The sequence below is a fragment of the Cucumis sativus genome, chromosome 6 (assembly GCF_000004075.3).
Source record: "Cucumis sativus cultivar 9930 chromosome 6, Cucumber_9930_V3, whole genome shotgun sequence".
NCBI lineage: Eukaryota > Viridiplantae > Streptophyta > Magnoliopsida > Cucurbitales > Cucurbitaceae > Cucumis > Cucumis sativus.
The window spans coordinates 3,963,907-3,986,386 of record NC_026660.2 but is presented as its reverse complement, the minus strand read 5'-3'; the positions used below and the strand labels follow the sequence as shown (position 1 = coordinate 3,986,386).

General features: G+C 34.2%; 4 protein-coding genes and 1 long non-coding RNA gene across 11 annotated transcripts; 2 read left to right on the top strand and 3 right to left on the bottom strand.

The window, feature by feature from the left end:
- Positions 1-2,258: 2,258 nt before the first annotated feature.
- On the top strand, positions 2,259-7,154 carry LOC101215749 (receptor protein-tyrosine kinase CEPR2). Of its 2 annotated transcripts, none has more exons than XM_004140885.3 (3): positions 2,259-3,137; positions 3,540-6,197; positions 6,493-7,154. In XM_004140885.3, the coding sequence occupies exons 2-3, from the start codon at positions 3,641-3,643 to the stop codon at positions 6,864-6,866; spliced, it is 2,931 nt and encodes a 976-aa protein (XP_004140933.1). In that variant the 5' UTR covers positions 2,259-3,137; positions 3,540-3,640; the 3' UTR covers positions 6,867-7,154. The 2 variants fall into 2 exon arrangements, with proteins under 2 accessions (XP_004140933.1, XP_011656604.1); XM_011658302.2 differs by having other exon boundaries at positions 3,525-6,197.
- Positions 7,121-8,278, bottom strand: LOC116404679. Its single transcript, XR_004217681.1, has 2 exons — positions 7,717-8,278; positions 7,121-7,550 (listed from the first exon to the last, which is right to left on the bottom strand). It is a non-coding gene; the product is annotated as an uncharacterized LOC116404679 (long non-coding RNA).
- A 1,964-nt stretch (positions 8,279-10,242) lies between these two features.
- LOC101215517 (adenylate kinase 2, chloroplastic) lies at positions 10,243-14,551 on the bottom strand. 3 transcript variants are annotated; one of them, XM_004140884.3, is made up of 7 exons: positions 14,154-14,551; positions 13,761-13,856; positions 12,477-12,605; positions 12,270-12,404; positions 11,738-11,884; positions 11,482-11,556; positions 10,243-10,650 (listed from the first exon to the last, which is right to left on the bottom strand). In XM_004140884.3, the coding sequence occupies exons 1-7, from the start codon at positions 14,337-14,339 to the stop codon at positions 10,546-10,548; spliced, it is 873 nt and encodes a 290-aa protein (XP_004140932.1). In that variant the 5' UTR covers positions 14,340-14,551; the 3' UTR covers positions 10,243-10,545. The 3 variants fall into 3 exon arrangements, with proteins under 3 accessions (XP_004140932.1, XP_031743813.1, XP_031743812.1); XM_031887953.1 differs by having other exon boundaries at positions 14,024-14,166; XM_031887952.1 differs by lacking the exons at positions 13,761-13,856; positions 14,154-14,551 and adding an exon at positions 12,902-13,728.
- A 3,693-nt stretch (positions 14,552-18,244) lies between these two features.
- Positions 18,245-21,349, top strand: LOC101210916 (protein phosphatase 1 regulatory subunit INH3). 4 transcript variants are annotated; one of them, XM_031887713.1, is made up of 3 exons: positions 18,245-18,814; positions 20,006-20,178; positions 21,201-21,349. In XM_031887713.1, exon 1 carries the CDS (start codon positions 18,308-18,310, stop codon positions 18,755-18,757), a length of 450 nt encoding a protein of 149 aa, XP_031743573.1. In that variant the 5' UTR covers positions 18,245-18,307; the 3' UTR covers positions 18,758-18,814; positions 20,006-20,178; positions 21,201-21,349. The 4 variants fall into 4 exon arrangements, with proteins under 4 accessions (XP_031743573.1, XP_031743572.1, XP_031743571.1 ...); XM_031887712.1 differs by having other exon boundaries at positions 20,006-20,412; XM_031887711.1 differs by lacking the exon at positions 21,201-21,349 and adding an exon at positions 20,274-20,589.
- On the bottom strand, positions 19,732-20,780 carry LOC101215276 (protein EPIDERMAL PATTERNING FACTOR 2). Its single transcript, XM_004140883.3, has 3 exons — positions 20,591-20,780; positions 20,383-20,438; positions 19,732-20,214 (listed from the first exon to the last, which is right to left on the bottom strand). The coding sequence occupies exons 1-3, from the start codon at positions 20,691-20,693 to the stop codon at positions 20,020-20,022; spliced, it is 354 nt and encodes a 117-aa protein (XP_004140931.1). The 5' UTR covers positions 20,694-20,780; the 3' UTR covers positions 19,732-20,019.
- Positions 21,350-22,480: the final 1,131 nt, after the last annotated feature.

The window sequence follows — 22,480 nt, the reverse complement described above, 5'->3', positions numbered from 1 at the left end:
TAATGGTGGGACAACTTCTCATCTCCTACCCTCCATTTAATTCTTTGGTTCCACACAATTTTTCATTAAATTTTGTGGGGGACATGGTCGAGAGATTCTCCAAAGAAAATTAGCAAAGATCCACTTCCAATTATTCTTCGTTTATTTGTCTTTTTAAAAATTAAAATAGTTAATTTCTACTATTTTTTTCATTTTAATTAAATATCTTCGTTTAAAGAAAAAGATAGAAAAAATTGTCAAAAATAGAATATTTGTTCATAAAAAATAAAAAAAAATTAAGTATAATGAGTTTTATTTCTTATTGATTTTGTTCTCTCAAATGTAAATAGTTTGATAATTTTTCTATTTTAAAGAAAAAAGATTAAGAAGTAAAAATAATCATAAACTATCAAATTGTGTACGTGATAAGACACTAAAACTTAAAAGTATGCTTATAATTATGAAAAATTATATTAGATAAAATATTTACAGCAAAATATCACCATTAATCTATGATATATCACAATATTTTAAAATATCATTTTTAGGTATGTTTTTTTTTTATTATTCTTTTATATTATATGATATATCCTTTAAGATTATGTATTTTAATTATTTGAATAGAAAGCAATATCTATTATTTAATACAAACATTGATTTCTATGAACAACATTTAAAAGTGAATTTATTTTCTATACTAAGACTGACCTATATATATATATTTGAACTTTATTTCACTTACTTTTGGTCAACTCCTTTAATGAAGACTTATGTAAACATTGATTGTCATGTTGTTTTTCAACTAAAACAGTGGCCGAAAAAATATCCAAATACTAAATATTTAGTGCTTAAAATAATTTTAACTAGGTGGTAATCGATATGATATTCTTTGCTAATTCCTCACTCTTACAAATGTTGTTACGCTAACAAGAATTCTAAGCACCCTTTTTCTAATTCCTAGACTTTCTCTATAATTTTAAACACTACACTTTAAAAATGCAATTTTATTTTCTTCAAATTTACTTCCAAGGTATAACTCAAACGCAGGCAAACGAATTCCTAACTTCCTTCTATCTTATCCCAACATATCAAAACTTGTTTTGAACTAAAGAAAAAAAAGGAAGGTTAATTATTAAGATCCCAATAATCTATCTTTTTTATTTGAAAAAAAGATCTACCCATCACATGAACATCAATTGTTTTGTTTTGTATTTATTTATTAATGAAATTGAAAAAGGTAAGAGTTCCAGAAAATGGTAAAAGAGGCAGTGGGACTGTCATTTCTGTTTATTTCTTTTTTTTTTTTCTTTGGGACAAGAAAGATTGCTTAAAATCCAATGGGGTATGGCTCTTTTCTTGGGAGATAAAAATTACAAATTTGTGCATCTTAGGCCTTACGTTCAACCTTTTTCTTTTAACCATCAAGGACTTTCTTTTGAGCTCGTGAGTGTATCTTTTCTTGAAAATAAAAATAAAAGATTATAGCAAAATTTTATAAATACTTTATTTTGTTTTATCGGTTTTTTTTTTAATTAAAACATTTTGTTTTAGCTCTTTTCATGTATACTTTAAAATTTTCAAATCTAATCCATATACTTTAAATAAATCCTAAATTTAGTCTTTTAAGTAATTTATTGTTATTTTTTTGAAAAAATTGTTACCTACATCATTTTAATATAAATTCAAAAAATATATTAAGGACAATTGAAAGTATATTTACCAAAATAATATTCTAACATTTTTTTTTAAAATTATTAGTTATGAAACCCAACAACTTACCTACCATTACATGTCACTTTAAATTCAAATAATATATGCTCTAAATAAATGAATAAAATAAATGCATGGATTAACGTATAAAAAAACAAAATAGAGAATGATCAGGAATAATAAACATTCACTGCCAAACAAAGAATCTAAGCCTAAATTTGAAGTCACAATTAATATTTTAAGAACTTTTCCAATTTTTTTTTTAAAAAAAATTCCAAAGAAGTATAAATAATCTTACCTGCCAATTATCAAAATTTCTTTATCCAATTCTGGAAATCCTGCCAGCCAGCCTGACACATTTAAATTATGAAAAATAAAATATAAAATAAAGAAGAAAAAAAAGGGTAGAATAAGAATAAATCGTATCTTCAATGATTGGGCTGAAAGAAAGAAAGAAAGAAAGAGAGGGTAAAAAAATTAATTAATAAAATGAAACTTTGGGTTTTCGAAAAATGAGAAAAGCTGACTGTTTTGTTATATCCCAAAACTTGATGCTTCCACTCCCCCTCCCCCTTGATAACATCCAAAAGACTCTACATCTGTAGTGAAAGAACCAAAAAGAGGAGTGAATTTGTAAGTTTTTATCCAAAAATGTGAAGCCAAAGAAAGTTTGTTCACTTTCTCTCTTTCTCCATCAGCCATCAGCCTCCAAAACTGTGACCAAATAATCTCTCTCTCATCCGCTTCGTTCCGAGAAAGTATTCGGTGAAGTCGACACAATGTAGCTAACACTATAATTTATATTGTTTGAATACATGAAAAAGAAACCGTAAGATTATATCCAACTGGTATCGGGTGGTGATTAGAATTTACATCTAATCAGGTTGTGGTGTGGCAGTTTGATTGAATAAATTTTCTCTCTCTCTCACTCTCTACTTTTTGTAGTCTCTTTCTTTTTCTCTCTCTCACCAATACAAAGGCACTTCACAAGTCACCAAAGTTGGTCTCTTTCAGTCTCACCCTTTTTCTCTCTGTTTGCTTAAGTTTTCCTTACCGGTTTTTGCATATCTCTTCTTTCTCTCACTTCTAGGCTTTCAAGTGCTTCTCTTCTTTTTCATAATGGTAACTTTTCACCAAAGTGAGTAGCATATCCAAGGAACTTCACTTCTACTTATAACTTCCTTTCATTTCTTCTACAATCTTCAAAAAATTTCTTACAATTTTCTCAACGACCAAACACCTTCCTTTCTCAAGAAATTAAACCCCCATCACTTTCCCTTCAAAAGCTTTCTGTTCTTCCTAGAAAGAACTACAGGTTAAAGGTTTGTTGAAATAAATAAGAAAGGTACTAAGACTTGTGAGAATTTATGGTCAGTTGAGGATGTCATGGAGCATATAATGAGTTTCTGGCTGAGGAAATGATAGAGAGATGAACCAACTTTCTCCAGGTAAGATTTACAGATCAAAAGGCACTATAAAAAAGTATTGGAAGAATCTGAAATTTGAGTTTAGGTTTTTTGATTTTGTTTTTTGAATTTTGAAATGATAATGTCAATGTATGGAATGATACGAACTTTGTTCTTTCCACTTTCCTTTCATAATGAGCAATAGTTTTGCTATGAGTGGCTTTGAAGTAAATCTCTTTCTTCTTTTCCACTAATCATGAATATCATTTACTAATTATGAAGAAAAATCCACTTGGGTGAGGCAAAAATGACATCCTAACATAATCCTCTCTCTTACACAGCTGTTTTTTGGTTTTCATTCTTTGGTTTATTTCTTGAACACAGACTGATTTGGGAGGAGTATTTGTTTTTCCTTTCCTCTGATTTTAGATGTTTGGATTGTAGAACAAGCAATCCTCTGCCAAGAATGGAGCTATCCATGATTAGATCATACATATACTGAGGATTCCTAACCTCCTTGAGTTGGCATTTTAGTCTCATTTCTAATGGAGAAGTGCCCTGTTTATCCTCTTCGTTCCCTGTTGATGCTCCTATTCATTTTGAGTCTTTTTGTTCCAAGTATGCCTCTTCCAACGGAGACTCAAGCGTTGCTTCGTTTCAAAGAGAATCTCAAAGACCCGACAGGTTTTCTTAATTCTTGGATTGATTCTGAATCCCCTTGTGGATTCTCTGGGATTACTTGTGATCGGGCTTCCGGAAAAGTTGTAGAAATTTCCTTGGAAAACAAGTCGCTTTCTGGTGAGATTTCTCCATCCATTTCTGTTCTGCAATGGCTCACAACACTTTCATTGGCCTCAAATCATATTTCTGGGGAGCTTCCCAACCAACTAATCAACTGTAGCAATCTGAGAGTATTGAATCTCACTGATAATGAAATGGTTAAGAGGATTCCTGATCTTTCTCAGCTAAGAAAATTGGAGGTTCTAGATCTATCAATCAACTTCTTTTCAGGCCAATTCCCAATTTGGGTTGGAAATTTAACTGGATTGGTTTCTCTAGGACTTGGTCAAAATGAGTTTGAGGCTGGTGAGATACCAGAATCTATTGGAAATTTGAAGAATTTAACTTGGCTATATCTGGCAAATGCACAATTGAGAGGGGAAATACCAGAGTCTCTCTTTGAATTGAAGGCATTAAAGACATTGGATCTTTCAAGGAACGAGCTTTCTGGTAAAATCTCCAACTCAATATCCAAGTTGCAAAATCTGAATAAGCTTGAGCTGTTTGTTAACAAGTTGACTGGAGAAATTCCACCAGAGATTTCAAACCTTACCCTTCTACAAGAAATTGATATTTCTGCTAATAGTTTGTATGGCCAGTTGCCAGAAGAGGTTGGGAACTTAAGGAATTTGGTAGTTTTTCAGTTGTATGAAAACAACTTCTCTGGAAAACTTCCTGAAGGATTTGGAAATATGCAAAACCTTATTGCATTTTCAATCTATAGGAACAATTTTTCTGGAGACTTTCCAGTGAACTTTGGCAGATTTTCTCCGCTCAGCAGTATTGACATATCTGAGAACCAATTTTCAGGGAGCTTTCCTCAGTTCTTGTGTGAGAATAGGAAGTTGGAGTTCTTACTTGCTCTGGAAAATAGATTTTCTGGTGAGCTGCCATTTGCTTTAGCTGAGTGCAAATCACTGCAAAGATTCAGAATTAATAATAATCAAATGTCTGGCAGCATTCCAGATGGTGTATGGGCTCTTCCTAATGCAAAAATGATTGACTTTAGTGATAATGAATTCATTGGAATTATATCCCCAAACATTGGTTTATCTACCAGCTTGAGCCAGTTGGTTTTGCCAAACAATAAGTTTTCAGGTAACCTTCCATCAGAGCTTGGCAAGTTGACAAATTTAGAGAGGCTCTATTTGAGTAATAACGAGTTCAATGGAGAAATACCTTCTGAAATTGGTTTCCTGAGGCAACTTTCATCGTTCCACCTGGAAGTAAATTCATTGAATGGATCAATCCCATTAGAGATCGGTAACTGTGAAAGACTTGTGGACGTAAATTTTGCTCAAAACTCTCTCAGTGGTAGCATTCCATCTTCATTTTCATTAATCAGTTCTTTGAACTCCCTGAACCTATCAAGCAACAAACTTTCAGGTATAATCCCAGAATCTTTGGAGAAGATGAAACTAAGTTCGATTGATTTGTCGGGAAATCAGCTGTTCGGAAGAGTTCCATCCAGTCTTCTGGCAATGAGTGGAGACAAAGCATTTCTGGACAATAAAGAACTTTGTGTTGATGAAAACTACAGAGACAGGATAAATACCACCCTGGTAACTTGTACTGGAAAGAATAGTCATAAAGGGGTGCTTAATGATGAAATTCTATTTTTCAGCATCATAGTTTCCATCTTGGTTTGTGTATTAGCAGGACTAGCATTGGTAAGTTGTAATTGCTTGAAGATCAGTCAGACTGACCCAGAGGCCAGTTGGGAAGGGGACCGACAAGGAGCTCCACAATGGAAAATTGCATCATTCCATCAAGTGGAAATCGATGCAGATGAAATATGCAGCTTTGAAGAAGAAAATTTGATAGGAAGTGGAGGAACAGGAAAAGTTTATCGGTTGGATCTCAAGAAAAATGGCTATACAGTGGCTGTTAAACAACTCTGGAAAGGAGATGCAATGAAGGTTTTGGCTGCAGAAATGGAGATTCTGGGGAAGATAAGGCATAGAAACATCTTGAAGCTCTATGCCTGCTTAATGAGAGAAGGCTCAAGTTATCTAGTTTTTGAATACATGACCAATGGCAACCTGTATGAAGCACTTCAGAGACAGATCAAAAGTGGACAGCCTGAGTTGAACTGGTATCAGAGGTACAAGATTGCACTGGGAGCAGCAAGGGGGATTGCTTACTTGCACCATGATTGCTCACCACCTATAATTCATAGAGATATAAAATCAACAAATATACTTCTTGATGGAGATTATGAACCAAAAATTGCGGATTTTGGGGTTGCAAAAGTTGCAGATCAGTTTCAAAGTGCTTCTGAGCACAGCTCTCTTGCTGGCACCCATGGTTATATTGCTCCTGGTGAGTTTTATATCTTTCCAGTTAACCTCCCTATTTTTATTACCATGAGATTTACTTGATGCAAACGTATCCGATAAACATTAAAATGATCTTCCTCTTGCAACGCAAGATTTTAACCAAACAGTCATATATTAGTAATTCCATTCTGATCAACTTGGCATCTTTCTTTTTTTCTAAGGAGCAATCAAAAGCTCTATAAATACAAATTTATCATATTTGTTGTTTAACACTATCTGAATTCAAGTTGAACATGAAAACAAGATGAGCTAATTCCAGTAACAATTTTCTTCTACAGAGCTAGCATACACTCCAAAAGTTTCAGAAAAAAGCGATGTGTACAGTTATGGTGTGGTGCTATTAGAATTGATTACTGGAAGGAGACCAATAGAAGATGAATACGGAGAAGGAAAAGATATAGTCTACTGGATTTCAACACACCTTGATGACCGTGATCATGCCCTCAAGCTTCTAGACATCAGAGTTGCATCTGAAGCCATTCAAAATGACATGATTAAGGTCCTGAAGATTGCTGTACTTTGCACAACAAAGCTTCCATCACTTCGCCCTTCGATGAGAGAGGTAGTGAAGATGCTATCGGACGCTGATCCCTACTCTTCTTCAATGTCCCTGAACAACAGTTCAAATAAAAACATTAAGGATTTTGTTTAGTTCTTCATTGAGAATGTAATATAAGTCTTCGCCGTAATGATCAAGGTACTCACGATTTTTACGGTTGCCATCAGAAGCTTTGCCCATCAAGTATAAGAGCAATAGCATGTACCCAATTAGCAGGCTCTGAAGAATGGAGATCTCTAAGGAATTTAGCATAAAACTAAGGATAATATATTTGTAGAGCTCATCAAATGAAGTGTGTATAAGAAAATTTTCTTTTCTGAAGACTGCTAAAGCCATCTTCCTTCCCATTTAAAAAAAAACAAAATTTTCTGTTATGTCATATATGTAATACGTATTGCTGTCAAGAACATGATCCTCCAACTTTGAAGTTGGAAGTGTCAAACCAGAAATTTTTTTAGCCTCAATTCTACCAATCTAGAGTGTAAGTGAAATTTACGGTAACCTCGATGAGACCACTCCGACTATAATGACAAGACATGAAACAGATCATGCTGCGTGTCAGAAATAGTATCAGATATTGCTTTTAAACATTCTATCCACCAACCACCTCCCTGCCAGCAATGGTGTCAATGTGAATATCTACAGGCATGTTTACAACAAATTTGATATATGTTTCAGTCCTTACAAACAGCAGACTGCTTTGTTGTGTTATAGAATTCTAGAAACTTGTGTAAGACCCTACAACCATTTCCTTCTCCACGAGGAGCTCTTGCAGACCTGCAAAGAAAAGAAGAGACAGAAGCACATGGGCTTGATTGGAGGAATCAGAGAAACAAAATGAAAAATTTTCGCCAACCAAATCTACTCCAAGGATCTCTAAATCCCACTAAACATCCTACTATTCACATCCAGCCACACCCCCATGAAATCCGAAATAACATACATGTCATAACACCCTTCTCCTCAAAAGGGATAGTATTTAAGAATCTCCTCACTCAAAGAGCGACACAGAGCCTATTTGTTGTGCACCAATGCCAACCCAAACAAATTAAAGCATCGACTCCAAAAAGAGTGAGCAAACTGATAGTCTTATAAGAGATGGTCCAGATCCTCCTCATGATCACCTCATGACATCTGCAAAAAAGCACACCATTGGGACTATAATACAATATATATATATATATCAGACGATAAGATCTGGGGGTGTTCAATCTCCAATGCAAGATTCGTCAAGCGAAGAGCTTTACTTTCTTAGGAATTTCAAATCTTCCATATGAAGGAGAAAACTAAAGCACCCTAAATAGAAGAGTGGAACAAAGCAAATGGGAGTTCATACAGCAGGAGTCCCTCAGAAGGATCCCAACCCAAAAAGTCCGATTATGTAAAATAATAGAAAGAAGGCCCACAACCACCAAAGTCTCACTATCAGATGACGAAAACCAAATGAAAAAGAACTTTTTCTTTTCATTGAGAATTGATAAAAGAATGAGAAAACAGTTACTGGATGACAATATTAAGAATGATACAGGAAATACCATCAATTGGATTCTAAAAAAAATTTACAACCATAAATTGTTAACTAAGTACCTACCATTAAAAAGTAAAAAATAACTTTTTTTAGAAGCCTTCAATTGTGTCAAAACTAATGTTTTCGTCCCTCAAGTATTATGCATGCCTTATTTCAGTCCCTAAAATTTTCAACACATAACATTAGTCATCATAATAAATAGAAAATTTGTCTCAACTCGCGGATAGCAAGAGGGACAAGAGAGTTATAGAGAAGAGTAGGGGGTTTTATTCCCCTCATTTGATTTGTTCTTCATATCATGAATTTAATCCAAAAGAGATGCTAAAGTCTATCGAGACGCTATAATGAGTTAGTATTAAGATTGACAAGACATCTAAAGGTAAGAACGTTTCTCAAATCATTTTTTCAATTTAATTCAATCAAACCTATTACATTATTAAGAACTGATAATCTCAATTTATACAACGGAAGCAAATTAACAGTTAGAAGAAGGAAAATATTGGAGATAGCCAAGAAGACTTCTTTTAGGACAAAAATATTTTCACTCTAATCCATATGATTTAGAAGAAATCTGTTCACAGGTTCAAGCTCCCAGCAAAGCAACAGATCAGAGGCCCAGAAATCTCTCCCTCCAAAATTTAAGTGCTCTGTTTTATCATTCCCCAACACCAAGGTGAATCTTCAAAGAGGAATTCCAGTTCACACTCCAAATGATCCATCTCAGAAGAAAAGAAAAGAAAAGTTGATTTTGCCTCCCCATTCAGTGTAAGTAGTGTGGAATTTGACCAGTTTGAGAAATCAAATGAAATAAGAAAGCAGAGATCAAAGGAACCAATAGAAGTTGATTTGAATGCTTTGTTTCAGTGTGAAGAAGAACCGACAGTTGAACAAGCAGCTTTGGATCATTTGTCTCAAGTTTAGCTTTATGAAGTTCCAGTTCATCTGAAGTCATTCGTAGCCGATTGCAATCTAATTTTGGGCTAATTTCCAGCAGCATCCTTTGCTAGAGTGAAGATTATTTGAAAACGAAAAATCGTGTCGTGGAGCACAAGTGTTTCGAAAGACCCATCTCCAAGAAATTGGCCCTCAGAAGAGTCTTGCAGACACATAATATGGACCTAATGTTAATTGAAGAATCCAAAAAGATGATCTTAAGTTGTCCCGATGTGATGGCAATTTTTACAATAAAGATAGGAAGTGTTTGGAGAATTTTATTATCTGGAAGGAAGATAACTTTGGAAAGAGAGTTATAAAAAAACCACGTTGGGTGTGCTTACTATTAGTGTAAGCAATGAAGAGCTAGAAGAGGGCAGGGGTTTTTAACAAGAAGAAGTCGTTCTACTAGTCATCCTTGAGCGAGACTTTGGTAAACTATTCCTGGAAGTTTTGTTATCAGAAGATGTTACGTCAAATGGCATGTCCTTTCAAATGAGGCTTAGATATATTCTCCTCAAGATTGGTCTTTTAGTTGTGTTTCAAAAGTCATGGAAGCAGCTTTCCAGCTCGTGTAGCTAATGATTTTTTAAGAGAACATATGTTCTTTTGTGGTTTCAAGATAGCTCAGCTCTTACACTTTTGTCCTCCTGAGATGCATCTTCCTTCAAGTTCTTCAAAGATTACTTCTTTCATGGTTATACTATTTTTTCAGTTGCTGTTTTGATTGTTTTTACACATTGTTTGGAGTTTGTTAAATTCTTGGTCCCCGTTTGGATTCATTGTCCCTTAGAAATTCAAGCTATTTGTATAATTCTCTTGTAATTTGGTTTTCTTTTTTAAAAAATACCTAATCAGCTGATGATATTTGCTTCAGTGATCATTTTTTCCATCATACAATAATTCCAGTTTCCATCCAACGCAGCTCGCCATAAAAATCATCAAACAACATAAATAAACACTACGCGTACCATAATATAAGAAAATGAAATAGAAAACCATAAGATGTATCACTCTTCCTTGGAATTTCAATTCATTCAATCATTCAATTGATATTGCTGAATAGAGTAAGTAGAAAATAAATGTAGGACAAGCTTTTCTCGTCTCAAGCCACCCCTTAACTACATAATGATATTTTCATACGTTTATTGCTTCTGTACAGAGCCATAATAAAAATGTAAAATAATAGATAGGGGCTATCTTCCCTACCCACCGATAGAAAGAATAAATAATAACAAAATTTCCATTTTATGAGAATGTAATCTCACAATACTTAAAAGGGACCTTCACCTATCCATGCTGCAGAGTTATCTATGCAGCCAGAGATTCTATAGCAGCCTTCCGTTGCTCTATAAGTCCTCTTAGCAGTCTATCTATTTGATCAAATACATCGGTCTTTGAAGCATTTCCATTTACCTGAAAGGAAGGGAAATAGTCCTCAAGTATTATTTCTTTTATGAGAAGTTTTTATTCAGAAAAAAAAAATGAAAGAATACACGGGCGTAACAAAATACAGAGACCAATAATAGAAAGGCCACAAGTATTATGATGAACTGATGCAGAACAAAAGATACAAGTCAATAGTGTTCATCATTTGCAATTTCTTTGAAGAAGACTCAAGAGATACTTGATTACTGGAAATGTGTCCCTTCCCATGGAGTTGAGAGGTATTCTTAAGGCAAGATTATCTTTTAAAAATCTCCTTATTAGCGAAGTCAAGGTGACAGTTTCTGAAGATGCAAACTCCTTGGGCCATAAATTAGCTCTAGCACGACCGGTAAAATCAGTATAGGTAGTTGACAAGAGAAGCCTATAGAGTAGTTATCTTAGCGTTGGATTTTCATTGCAAAAAGCAACGTGATTGATGATAGTGATGGTTTTAGAAGAGAGTGGTCACAAAATAAAGTTATGCGAGAACTACTCAATTGGTCAAAGCATGCTTTGTCTTCTTTATCCTCCCATCTTTGCAGTAGTCAACTAGATACTTGAATCAATTTGTGTGGGCTAAAATTCGAAAGTCAATAACATAGATTGGCTTTCGAGAATGGTCTAGATTGATGAAATAGTCTAAAGAGATTGTGATGAGTGAAAATTCATCAAATTCATGGGACCTTCAGTTATTCAGATTCTCAAGGAAAATCAATGAATTTACCAGACTTCTTCCCAAAAGTAAAAGAACGAACAGCAGGCTACATACAAAGCTACGTTCTCTCTCTTTCTTAACTCTGTATCCCCCCCATTGCATACCTTAACTGTCACATCTTGATACATTGAAAGAACATCCTCCACATTCTGGTGATGAGTTTGCAACCTTAACCTCACCTGAATAAACCCAATTGCAAGGAACACGGTCAATACTTCTCAGAAACAGGCACAAACAGAAATATGAAGATTAATAAACTTGCCGTAAATGATCGAAATGAAACCTTGTGAAATTTAGACACTACCATAGAGAATGATTCAAGATGACATACCAAATTAGACGCAGTATTATAGAAAATACCTTTTCTTCAGTGTCATCAAACCGCTGTGTGAGTCTAGCAGCAACCTCTTCAGTGTCAGGAGGAGAATACTTCAAGTGATATATCTTACCAGTAACGGGATCTAATCTTCTTCCAACAACTCTCTCGACAAGAATTTCTTCAGAGACCTACAATAACAAGTGGATGTTATTGTAATTTGAAAGTTCTGGTCTTTGAGCTCTGATCAGATGTTTGTTTGTTAAGACTGGAAAATAATAAAAGCTATAATCACCTTGGCATATAATTCAAAGAAGGTGATGTTATTTTAAAGCTCTGGTAATCGGTTAGACATCATCATAATTAATTTCTAAAAAATTAAAAAAAAAAAATCATCCCACACAAATCAAGATCATATCTTCATATGCAATCCAATTATCCAAATTCATCTGCAAACATTAAATTTAGTTTTTCCTTCTTCCTTCTTTCCACGTATAAACCCAATTATAAACAAAGAACAACTGGAACTGATCAGTTCTCTGTCTTGGCAATTCAAATGAAATTTCAATCACTTACTTCAAGAAGAATGAAAAGATCAGGCTCAAAGCCAAGTTCCTTAAGAGCAATTGCTTGAGAATAACTCCTAGGATAACCATCCAAGAGCCAACCATTCTCTTGAGAATCAGGTTGCAACAGCCGTTCCTTTACCATCTACAAGATTCCGACAGACATGTTACAGATGAAAATTACCACATACCAAAGGAATAATATAGAGTTTCCTACCAGCACGACTATATCATTAGGGACTAATTGTCCTTTCTCCATGTACTCTTTCGCCAGCTTCCCATTTTTGCTGCCACTATTGACTTCTGCCCTAAGTAAATCTCCAGCAGCGATGTGCACCAAACCATACTGCACATAGGAGAATGACTTGATTCAGTCTGCTATTCTCCATGGGCAATAGAAAATGAGAAATTTATAGCAAGCATAAACAAATACTGTAGGTTATTAAGAAAATGGCAATAACAATAATTGAGTGTGAGCAGATAAAGGGGATAGGTTCAGTCGAAACATGTAAGACTTTAGTGGAAATAATATCAGCCTACTAATTTCAGAACTAAGAAACAGACACAATGATACTAAAAAATTATTAAAGAACCATATGATCTTTATCCTTTTTAATAGTAAAAAATTTAAATGGAAAATACCCCAAGAATATACTTTCTTAACTTATATCCTCCCTCTCCAAACGCCGAGACATATTCACAAGTGTTCTTCCAATAGTAGCTAACTGTAAGCTCATTTATGACTTTGGTATTGTATAGGCTTATTATAGTCAACCTGACCAAGATACTTAGAAAGATTTCAAAATAGAAGAATGCTCCCATCTCCGGAGGGGAAGGCTAACACAAGAGAGCTCTGTCTGAGGTAGCGCACCCCAAACTGTTTTCTCTCTGTCTTTAGAATCAGTAACTTTTAAGCCTAGATAATGGCATATACACTTTAAAGGCTGGTAGTTATTGAATGATGTTCACGTGTATCTTAAAGTAAACAGCTCTGAGTGTTATGAGAAGACAACTGTAAACTTGGTACTTTAAGGTGCATAATTTATTGGATTAGAAAGAAATTTCTTACATCCTAACATGTCATAAAATCTTTTCTTTTACTACACTTGGAAATTGGAATATACTAGGCTTCTTCTATGAAAGCAAGTAAAAATCTCAAAAGATAATATTATCTTTCGTGATTAAAAAAAGAGATAACGTACCCCTCGAAGCACACAACGGAGAGACGTTTGTATGATAAAATTCAACGATTTATCATTTTCCCGCCCAAAAAAACAAAAAACAAAAACCACCAGAGTACGTCCCGTAGGGAGAAAATCGTGAAGGTCTCATAAGAAAATCAAATCATACAAGTAAACGGCGTTTAAAATATATATGTAATCAATAGACTCCAGATCTAGGTTTTTCCCTTCTCATAAGATTTATGTAACTAACACAATGTCAAATCGGTAAGAGAAAAAAGATGCTTTGCGTAGGGTCGATTATGAATGAAATTGCTCACTTTCTGAGTGATAAGCTCACATTGTGTGCCTTTACCGGAAGCAGGAGCACCAGATATCATGATTTTGAGAGGCTCTGGTGTTGCATGCGCCGTTACCTGCCAACATACACACCCAAGCTCAATCCTCAAAAGAAACAAACCACACAATTTTCCAAATAGTAGTCGGGATCAAAAGGAGCAAATTCCCGATGATCAAACCAGCACGTTGTAAATACGGCAACTAAAACGTGTTCAATTATAAACAAAGTTCGGACGGAACGAACTTCGATTCCCTAGAAATTGGCAACTGCAGTTTTCCTTCAATTCATCAAGGACGTTCACTACATGGGAAATCAATCGCCAAACAACTCAAATTAGGATAAAGAAAAAACAATGCGATCGATCGAATCATACAGTGGGAGACAACGTAGCCTTCAGTGACGGAGAAACATTGGAATACGGGAGACTTAAGGCTCGACAGTGACGAGTCCACGAGATTGAATTGTTGGAAACGTAAGGGAAATGAAATGGTTGCCGTTGCCTAGATGAAGAAACTGGATTCGCGTATGCAACCGTTGTGAAACTGGAATGGAGCGCCATGGTTTGGCTACCTGTACCGCCGTTCGTCGGTAGAGTCCGGCACTAAGAGCAGCAGCGGCGGTGGCGGCAGTAATTTCGAGTGGATCTGGAGGGTATTAGCGAAAGGTGACGACAGGCAGTAGCCCTTGACTCGTTTTCGTCCACAAGCTCAATGCTTACGATTGGGTTTCTAAAGTTGGATTTGGAACTTTCAAGTTTAATTCTTCGGTTCATTTATTAATACACTTTTATTTGTCGTTAAGTTCTATTTCTAACGCTTCATGCTTTAATACTTTAATGCTTAAATTAGTATCTAAATGGATTTTTGTTTTTAAAATTTGATGGACTTATTCAATAATACTCCAATTTCTTTCTAAAATATTTGAAAATTTTATCTTACATCTATTTTCTTTTAATTTCTTAGTTCAACTCTACAATAAATTTGAGAAACAAATAACAAAACTATTTTACTTATTTTTAAAAATCAAGTTTTGAAAATATAAAACAAAAAATACTTCATGTGTTGCCAAAATGATATTTTTCTTTTGTTTTTAAATTAAATTATAAACACCCTTTTTTCACCTCTAGAAAGGATGCTTTTTGTTTGCGTTTTACTATTGATTTAAGAAAATTAAATAAAACTTTGGAGACTCAAATGATATATTTTTTTAAAACTTGGTTTTTTTTGTTCTAAAATTTGACGTGTAATGTCACTCTTATACTTTAGTTTGAAATAGTTTAATAGGAAATGAGTTTAATTAAAACAAAAAGGATGATGATTTGATGATGTTCTTTTTTAGTATTCTAAAGTTGGGCCGATGAACCCGCCGTTTAACATAATCAATAAGTCAAGTTTTTAAAACTAAAAAAATAGATTTTAAGGGCGTTTTTTTTGTTTCTATAATTTGACTAAGAATCAAAACCAATCAAAATCTTAAAATCGTTTCTTTTTTTTAGATGTTGAGTTATTTGTGGTATATAGTTATTATAGTTTGTGAGTTGTAATAAATTACACGTTATATTAGTATATTTTTGGATGCATACTATTTTTAGTCTAAATACGGTAACAAATAAATAAATAGATAATAAATGAGAAATAATAAACATGGTAGCAAATAAAGATTAAAACCAACAATATTAAAGTTAAACATATGTGCATAATATTTTTAGTTGAAAATTTTTGTGTCCGCTTTAAATTTAAAAACACAAAACAAAATTAAAAGTGCATTCCAAATTTGCTTTAGACATTTTCAAACTAAATTTTGACAAAATACAATAAGTGTCACATCGTGCCCTACAGATCCACTTGTTTGTCTTGCAAGACGCGATGCCACTTGATCATTCTTGACGCGGAGAAACGCCAAAACTACTCAACTCAAGACCTTAACTTAACTTTACATCATTTCCAAAACAACTTAACTTAACAATCTGAACTTCAGCGACAAGGGAAACTTAAAACAAATAAGATAAACTATTTTAAGTTTTACTCCTTAACAACGAGTTTAGTACATAAATATACAAATACAACACTTAACCAAAAAAATATTTACGATTTAAGCTAAAACACTTGGCAGCTTATCGCCTAGTAAACTCGAACTTTCTCTCCTCTTGGCCTAAACACCTAAGTTTTGAAAGATAAATTTTTTTAAAACGTAAGTTTATAAACTTAGTGAGGTTTTATGAAACCTTTCGTAATACCTTTCAAAAATCACTTCGCAAATCAGCTCAATGGAACAAGATAATATATCGAAATCATAGACTATATATCATTTCGCATAACATGTCTTTCACATAACACACATTAGTCTCATATTTTCCTTCACCAAGGATCTTGACTTGCTCTCTAAGCTAGGTCACGTAAATTCACATTTAGACTATTGAAATCATCAGCATTTGAGAGTATACATATTCGTCCTTGCTGCTCAGGCTGCTAAGCTTTATACACTATCTTTAACGCATAAACCAGCTTCCATCACCACATAGTCTCGTTCACTCATGGTAACTTTTACTCTTTATGTACACATAAAAGTTAGCATCTTGATAGGAAGAAACTAATGGTTTGAAAAACCACTCATAATCAATGAAATTATAATTACAATTAATACTTTAAGGCATTTAAAACATGCTTTGAACATAAAATAATCTTTGCTCATAAATCTCTTTAGAAATTTTCATTCTAAAAATCATTATTTCAAAATGCAATAGAAACTTTATAAAAGAGCATTTAACATAAATTTATTTGAGAGAAAACACTCACAAACTTCACTACAAACGACTCTTATTCTTCTTCCTCACGTAGCCTTCTTGCAAAACCAAAATTACAGCACTTTAGCTATTGAATTTTCTTCTTTGACTTGGCAAAACAATAATCCTAACAAATGACTGTGGTCCTTTATTTCTACTACTCCAAAATCATATCAGTCATGCTTAAATTCATATTAGCTTGCCAACTCTTACTCATAATGGTACACGTGTAAACTTAAGACGTGTGCTTAATTATGCTTAGCTTGAATTCCGCACATGGTCTATTAATCACACTTAAGAAATTTCTCCGAACTTTCCTTACTTCTTCTCGTCAAACTTCATTTCGAGAAGAACCTTACTCGTTCAACATTTCTCACGTAACATCCTTATCGCATAGTTACCTTTTACTCCAAGAAATCTTCTTCGCAAACTAACCAACCTTTCCTCGCATAACCTTTCTTAAGTAGCAACTTGCCTCTTCTCGCGAAAACTACCTCAAAACACCTAAATTCAAACACTTAGTCAAACTTTTATTTCTTATCTTCTATTTTTAGGTGCAGGTTTCACAAGTCTATAAGTATACAAAGCAAACTAAAGTATAAGTTTACGAGGCATTTGATTGTAATTATTAGGTTAGAAAAGTTTGTATTTGGAATGTATATTATTTTAGTTCGAGTTATAACAATATGTATTCGAGTTGTGAACTATTTTAGTTTGAGCATAAAATGTAAATACTGCCGCCAATAATAAAAAACGACGAATGTGCAATAGTAAAATTTGTAGCAAATAGGGATATCTGAAACCGTGCTAAATGTACTTAACTAACAAATACAAAAATGATTTTTAGTGCAGCAAGAGGTGGTTATTATAATCTTATGATGGTCCTCACCCAAAACACTATAAGTATATTCATGTAATATAAAGTTTTAACATTTATCATGCTGGAAATCTCTACGACGTAAATTTGAAAGGTTAAAATCCATTAGAATAACTAACATTTTGAATTTTAGGATTTAGGATAGATTTAAAACCAAAGTAGTGGTGTTTGGATTACATTTTCGAGTGTTTAATTTAAAATAAATTATTTTGAAAAAAAACTAAAATATTTGAAAGTTACATAAAATAGATTTTTAATTGTATTTAATTTTTTTTAGAAAAATAGTTTAAACAAAAACAAATTCTTTAAAAATATTTTTTGTTAAGTTAATCCAAACGAACCCTAAATTGGTAACTCAATAGGCTGAAAAGTAAAACTAATACACCAAAAACCCAATTTAACCTTAAATGACCGTCAATCATTTAGTCCTATGACAATTGACACAATCTATAAACTTAAGACGTGTGCTTAATTATGCTTAGCTTGAATTCCGCACATGGTCTATTAATCACACTTAAGAGGGTAAAAACAATCAATCTATACATTGATTTTCTAAATTTTATTAATTAAAACCTACATTTTAAATTTAAATCATCATATTTTCTAAATAACAAATAGAATTGTCACAACAAAAAAATTTTATTTGTTATTTTTGTTTTTAAAAATTAAGCTTATAAATATTATTTTGATTAATTTGTTTTCCATATTAAAAAAGATTTTGATTCTTTAATTTTAATTTTACTAAGAAAAGAAAAAAGAAAAGAGAGAGAGAGAGAGGGGAATGGAATATCCGAATATAATAACAAAAGCATTTGGCGGCAAGGATGGAGGTACGAGCGGACCGACTATTTCCGCGGTCTGCTTGGAAATGAGAAAGAGAGGCCTTCGCAGTTTCTTCCTTTTATCTCCAATTCTCATTCCGATAACAGATTTCTCCATCAAAATTTCTCCATCAAACATGGCTAGGGCACCCATGACCGCTTCCGGAGCATTCACCTCCTCCTCCCCTTCACTTACCACCACCACCGTCATCTTACCCAACGGTTCCTCTTCCTCTCAACCCCCTGAAACCCTAGTGCTCCGTCTCAATCGGAAGAAGAAGAAGGTCTCCTGGAAGGAAGGTACCGTCGACAACGAGTTCATGCAGAAAAAGAGTTCCAAGAAGTGCTGTATATTTCACAAGCAGAAACCCTTCGACGAGGACGGCAGCGATCAGGAGGATGATGATAATAATCATCGTCATCATCATCATCATGGGAATGGGAACCCTTGTTCTTCTGGGGGAAACGGCGGGGATGGTTCCAGTAGTGTCAATTGATAGTCCGGATTCAGATGTAAAGCTGATGTTTGGAAAGGTTACTGGATTCGTGCGCGCGTATGTGTGTTTTTCTTTTACTTTTTGGAATCGGGTTGAGTGTCGGATTATCTGATTATACATATATTTTTTTGTCGAATTAATTGATGACATTTGATGCTGGACGCGATATGTTATTTAACTGATCGAAGGGGGTTTCCCTAAAATTCGAATCGTTATAGGTGGATGTATATTGGCCACCGTTTTACCAAATGAAAGTTTGTGTTACCCGTTTTTTATTTCGATCGGTTTAGATAATCGTTCACGTCCGTAATTGTTGATCTGTCGACATGATTTGCCTCTTTCTGCAACTTATCTGGCTAGATAAATCGGCTTAGAAGATCGTTCCGTTTGTCTATTATCATTTTGGTTTGTGTAGTTTGGATTTTCGAATGGATTTCGATCTTATCTGCTCTAATGACAGATATGGTTCTTGCAAAATATATCCACTGTCAATTGCCAGTTTTCCCGTGCCTAATAGTGATCTTGAGGTATAAAAGTAAAATCAATTTGGCACAGAAAGTGTCTTGAATAGTTTTGAAACGTATGTAGTGTAGAATGGCTTAGGCCCGTGCAGTTATGTAATATCTGTTTGAATTGCCATTGCTATTTTCATATTATTATGCTAATTTTCTCTTCTTCTTCATATAATATCATCAATTTCTGAAATCCTGCTATAGTTGTTTGCTCTATGATGGGATGCTCTGCCATTCGTTTCTTTGTTCAAGGATTTATTATCATGGTTATTATTTGGCTGCCTGATAATTTCCAGCCAAGTAATCTCAAACTTTACCTTTTGGCTAAATGGATATGCTTGTTGGGGTGAAATTGAACACATAGATGTTTGTTATATCCCCCTGTCATAAACTTTACTGGCTCATTCTCTTATTCTGGTTTGTTTTTCTGAGACATTCAATTGCATATTCTCAACTTGAAGGTGGGGAGCAGGATAAACCAGATTTCATTACAAGTAGAATATAACAATGGAAATGTTATCGCATACAATTAAACTACCCCAACATCTCACTTCATGTGCTTGAAAATTTGTTGTCTCAGTTACTCTCTTAGACAGAATGATCCCAGTACAAGGAAATAACCCTAATGAAATCAACGGAAACTGTAGTCTCAGTCTTCATTATATCCATAGTCATCTCAGTGCTAAGTGCTAACTAAATCATTAATTGCTTTGTTTTTTGCTGCATATTCCTCCAGATTGAAGTTTATGCTCAATTGGAGGGTACGCGATAATATTTTCCTTTACACATGCATCTGTAGACGGTTGGACAAGACTCTGCAACAGAGCATTTGAAGCTCACCATCACCCTTTTGCACGGAAAACATGGTCCGCATGCATGGGAGCAGTCTGGGAGGCTGGATCCTGTAGGGTATAACTCCATACCAAGTACTTCTTTAGTTTTTTCCTGCACAGGCACACATGACGAAGAAACTGATTATGTTAGTATTGTTTGTCTTGTTCAAGGAGCATCTGTTCAGATTTTTCCTATTCTTCTACCCGACAGGCGAACTTTTGTTATCTTCATGCATAATGTTTAAAACTAGGTGGAGAAACGTGGGCTTAAAAACAATACCTGCTGGTGCCTTGAATGGTTGATTGTTCTGTGAGTATCTTCTGCATTAAAGCTCACTGAAACATTACACACTTAAAAGGCTTAGATGTGTCTAAATCAGAGTAAAATGTTGATGCATGTGTTATGGGAACATGAATGCATATTCCCAGCCACTAGAAAAGCAAGATAAGTTGACAATATAAACCACATAGATGATGTTTTTTCTTACTGTGATCCCAGCGAGTAGCATCAAGACTGCTACCAATCATTAGTATGATGAAAAAAATCACGAAAAGTAGAGAAATGTGAGCCACAAGTGGGAGTCTTTTCATCTTTGTTTGATAAAGCAAGAGCCAAAGGGATATAATAAGTGGTACAAACAAGGAGGAAGAAATAGAAGCAAAGTTTGTTGGAAATGTTGGTGACAGATGATTTAGTATGTAGTGGGCATTTTATACAGTCTAAACCAAAAAAAGGTTAGATTTAATGTAGGAAGATGTACATCTGTTGCACTTCACATGATCCACGGCCATGTTTTGAAGATTCACATGTTTTGGCAAGTAAACTCAACACCTTCAGAAACTTTAAATGAACTGTGGCACTTGATTTTTTATGTACGAAGGCACATAGTTTTTACTCGTATGGATCAAAATTTGAATTGCTGCTTCTTGGATAGATATGAAGTCGAGACATTTTAAGCTTGTAGAGCACTATCCCTTGCCATGAGATGACTAGTGGATTTTACTTTTACATTCTCCCCTTCATGTATTGCAATAGTAGCTAGATTCATTTATAGTCAATGTGCTTTCAGGTGTTAATAGATATAGCTTTCCATACAGGTGGACGAAGGTTGAAAATCATTCTCAGTTTATTAATTAGGCGGTCATTTTCTAGGTGGCTATTGCCAACAACATAAGATGGGGAAATTTTGTATCCATAAATGATACTACTTCTGAGTAATTGAAGATGTTCGAGTTTTTTCTTGCTATGCCTACGAGGGAAATTGTGTTTTTGAGAGGATCATTTATTGGCCTTTTTTTTTAAAAAATAAAATATATTAGGACATGTTTCGGTAGGTTCTCCGGACCTCTCTTTCTCCTCCTCTAAGAAACTGAATCAAAAGGGAAATGAAGTAACTTATCATGGAAAGATCTAATGTTCCTTTCGGGTCAATAGCTCACAAGCTACCCAAAATCATAGCTTTACTCTTCAGGTTTCATGAGGACGTTTGATTCATCAATTTTTTAAATAACTGACTCTAACTTCATTTTTGTTCACGAAGTTTGCATATTATTGATGAACTTTATCTTTTACTTCTCTCTCTTTTTGCATATTTATTTTAAAACTCCAAATTCATATCTTTGCATCCAAACACAGACTTTTTAACTCCAAAATACTAATTCTAAACTTCTTAACTCAATTTTGCACTTTAAACATCCTCCTAAAGGGATGTCTAAGGCAAACTATGAAGTTCGAAAAATTGGAAATTTTTGGATCTCGTGCTACAAAAAGTCAATGCATCATAAAATTAAATGCTTACTAGTGTTTCTTAGAAATTTTAATTTGCTGTTAAACAGATTCCTAAAACTCTGTTTGTTAAATCCTTTGTTCACACTCGCATTTATGTTTTTGGATAGCCAACCAAATGCACCCTTCCATACCTAATAGTATCCATAAAAGGGGAGAAAGGTAAAAACTCTGAATCTCTTCAGCTAGATTTGTGTGTCCAATTTCAACCAAGGAGTGTATGAATAGATTATAGTCCCCAAGTGAATGGGAAAACAATATATCGTGCAGGGGCTTTTAGTTGCTAAACGACACAAGGAATTCACGTGGAGGGAGGGAGCAGAAAGGCGATTGAAATTGAAGAAGCACTCTGCCCTCCACGTTAAGCTGAAGCCCTTTGCATTGAATGAACTTCTGCTGCATGTGTCAGTTTCAAATACACCAATACTTTCTTTAAAAGGTTAGAACTATACTCTCAATTAAATTTCTGGCTTAATTTCTTGTTTGTTGCTCGCATCCCCTAGAAAGTTATTTCAAAATTGTGTGCTTGTACTGTGTTACAAGAGGTATTATGATATGTCATCTTCCTATGTTCTTTGAGTTAAATTCACAG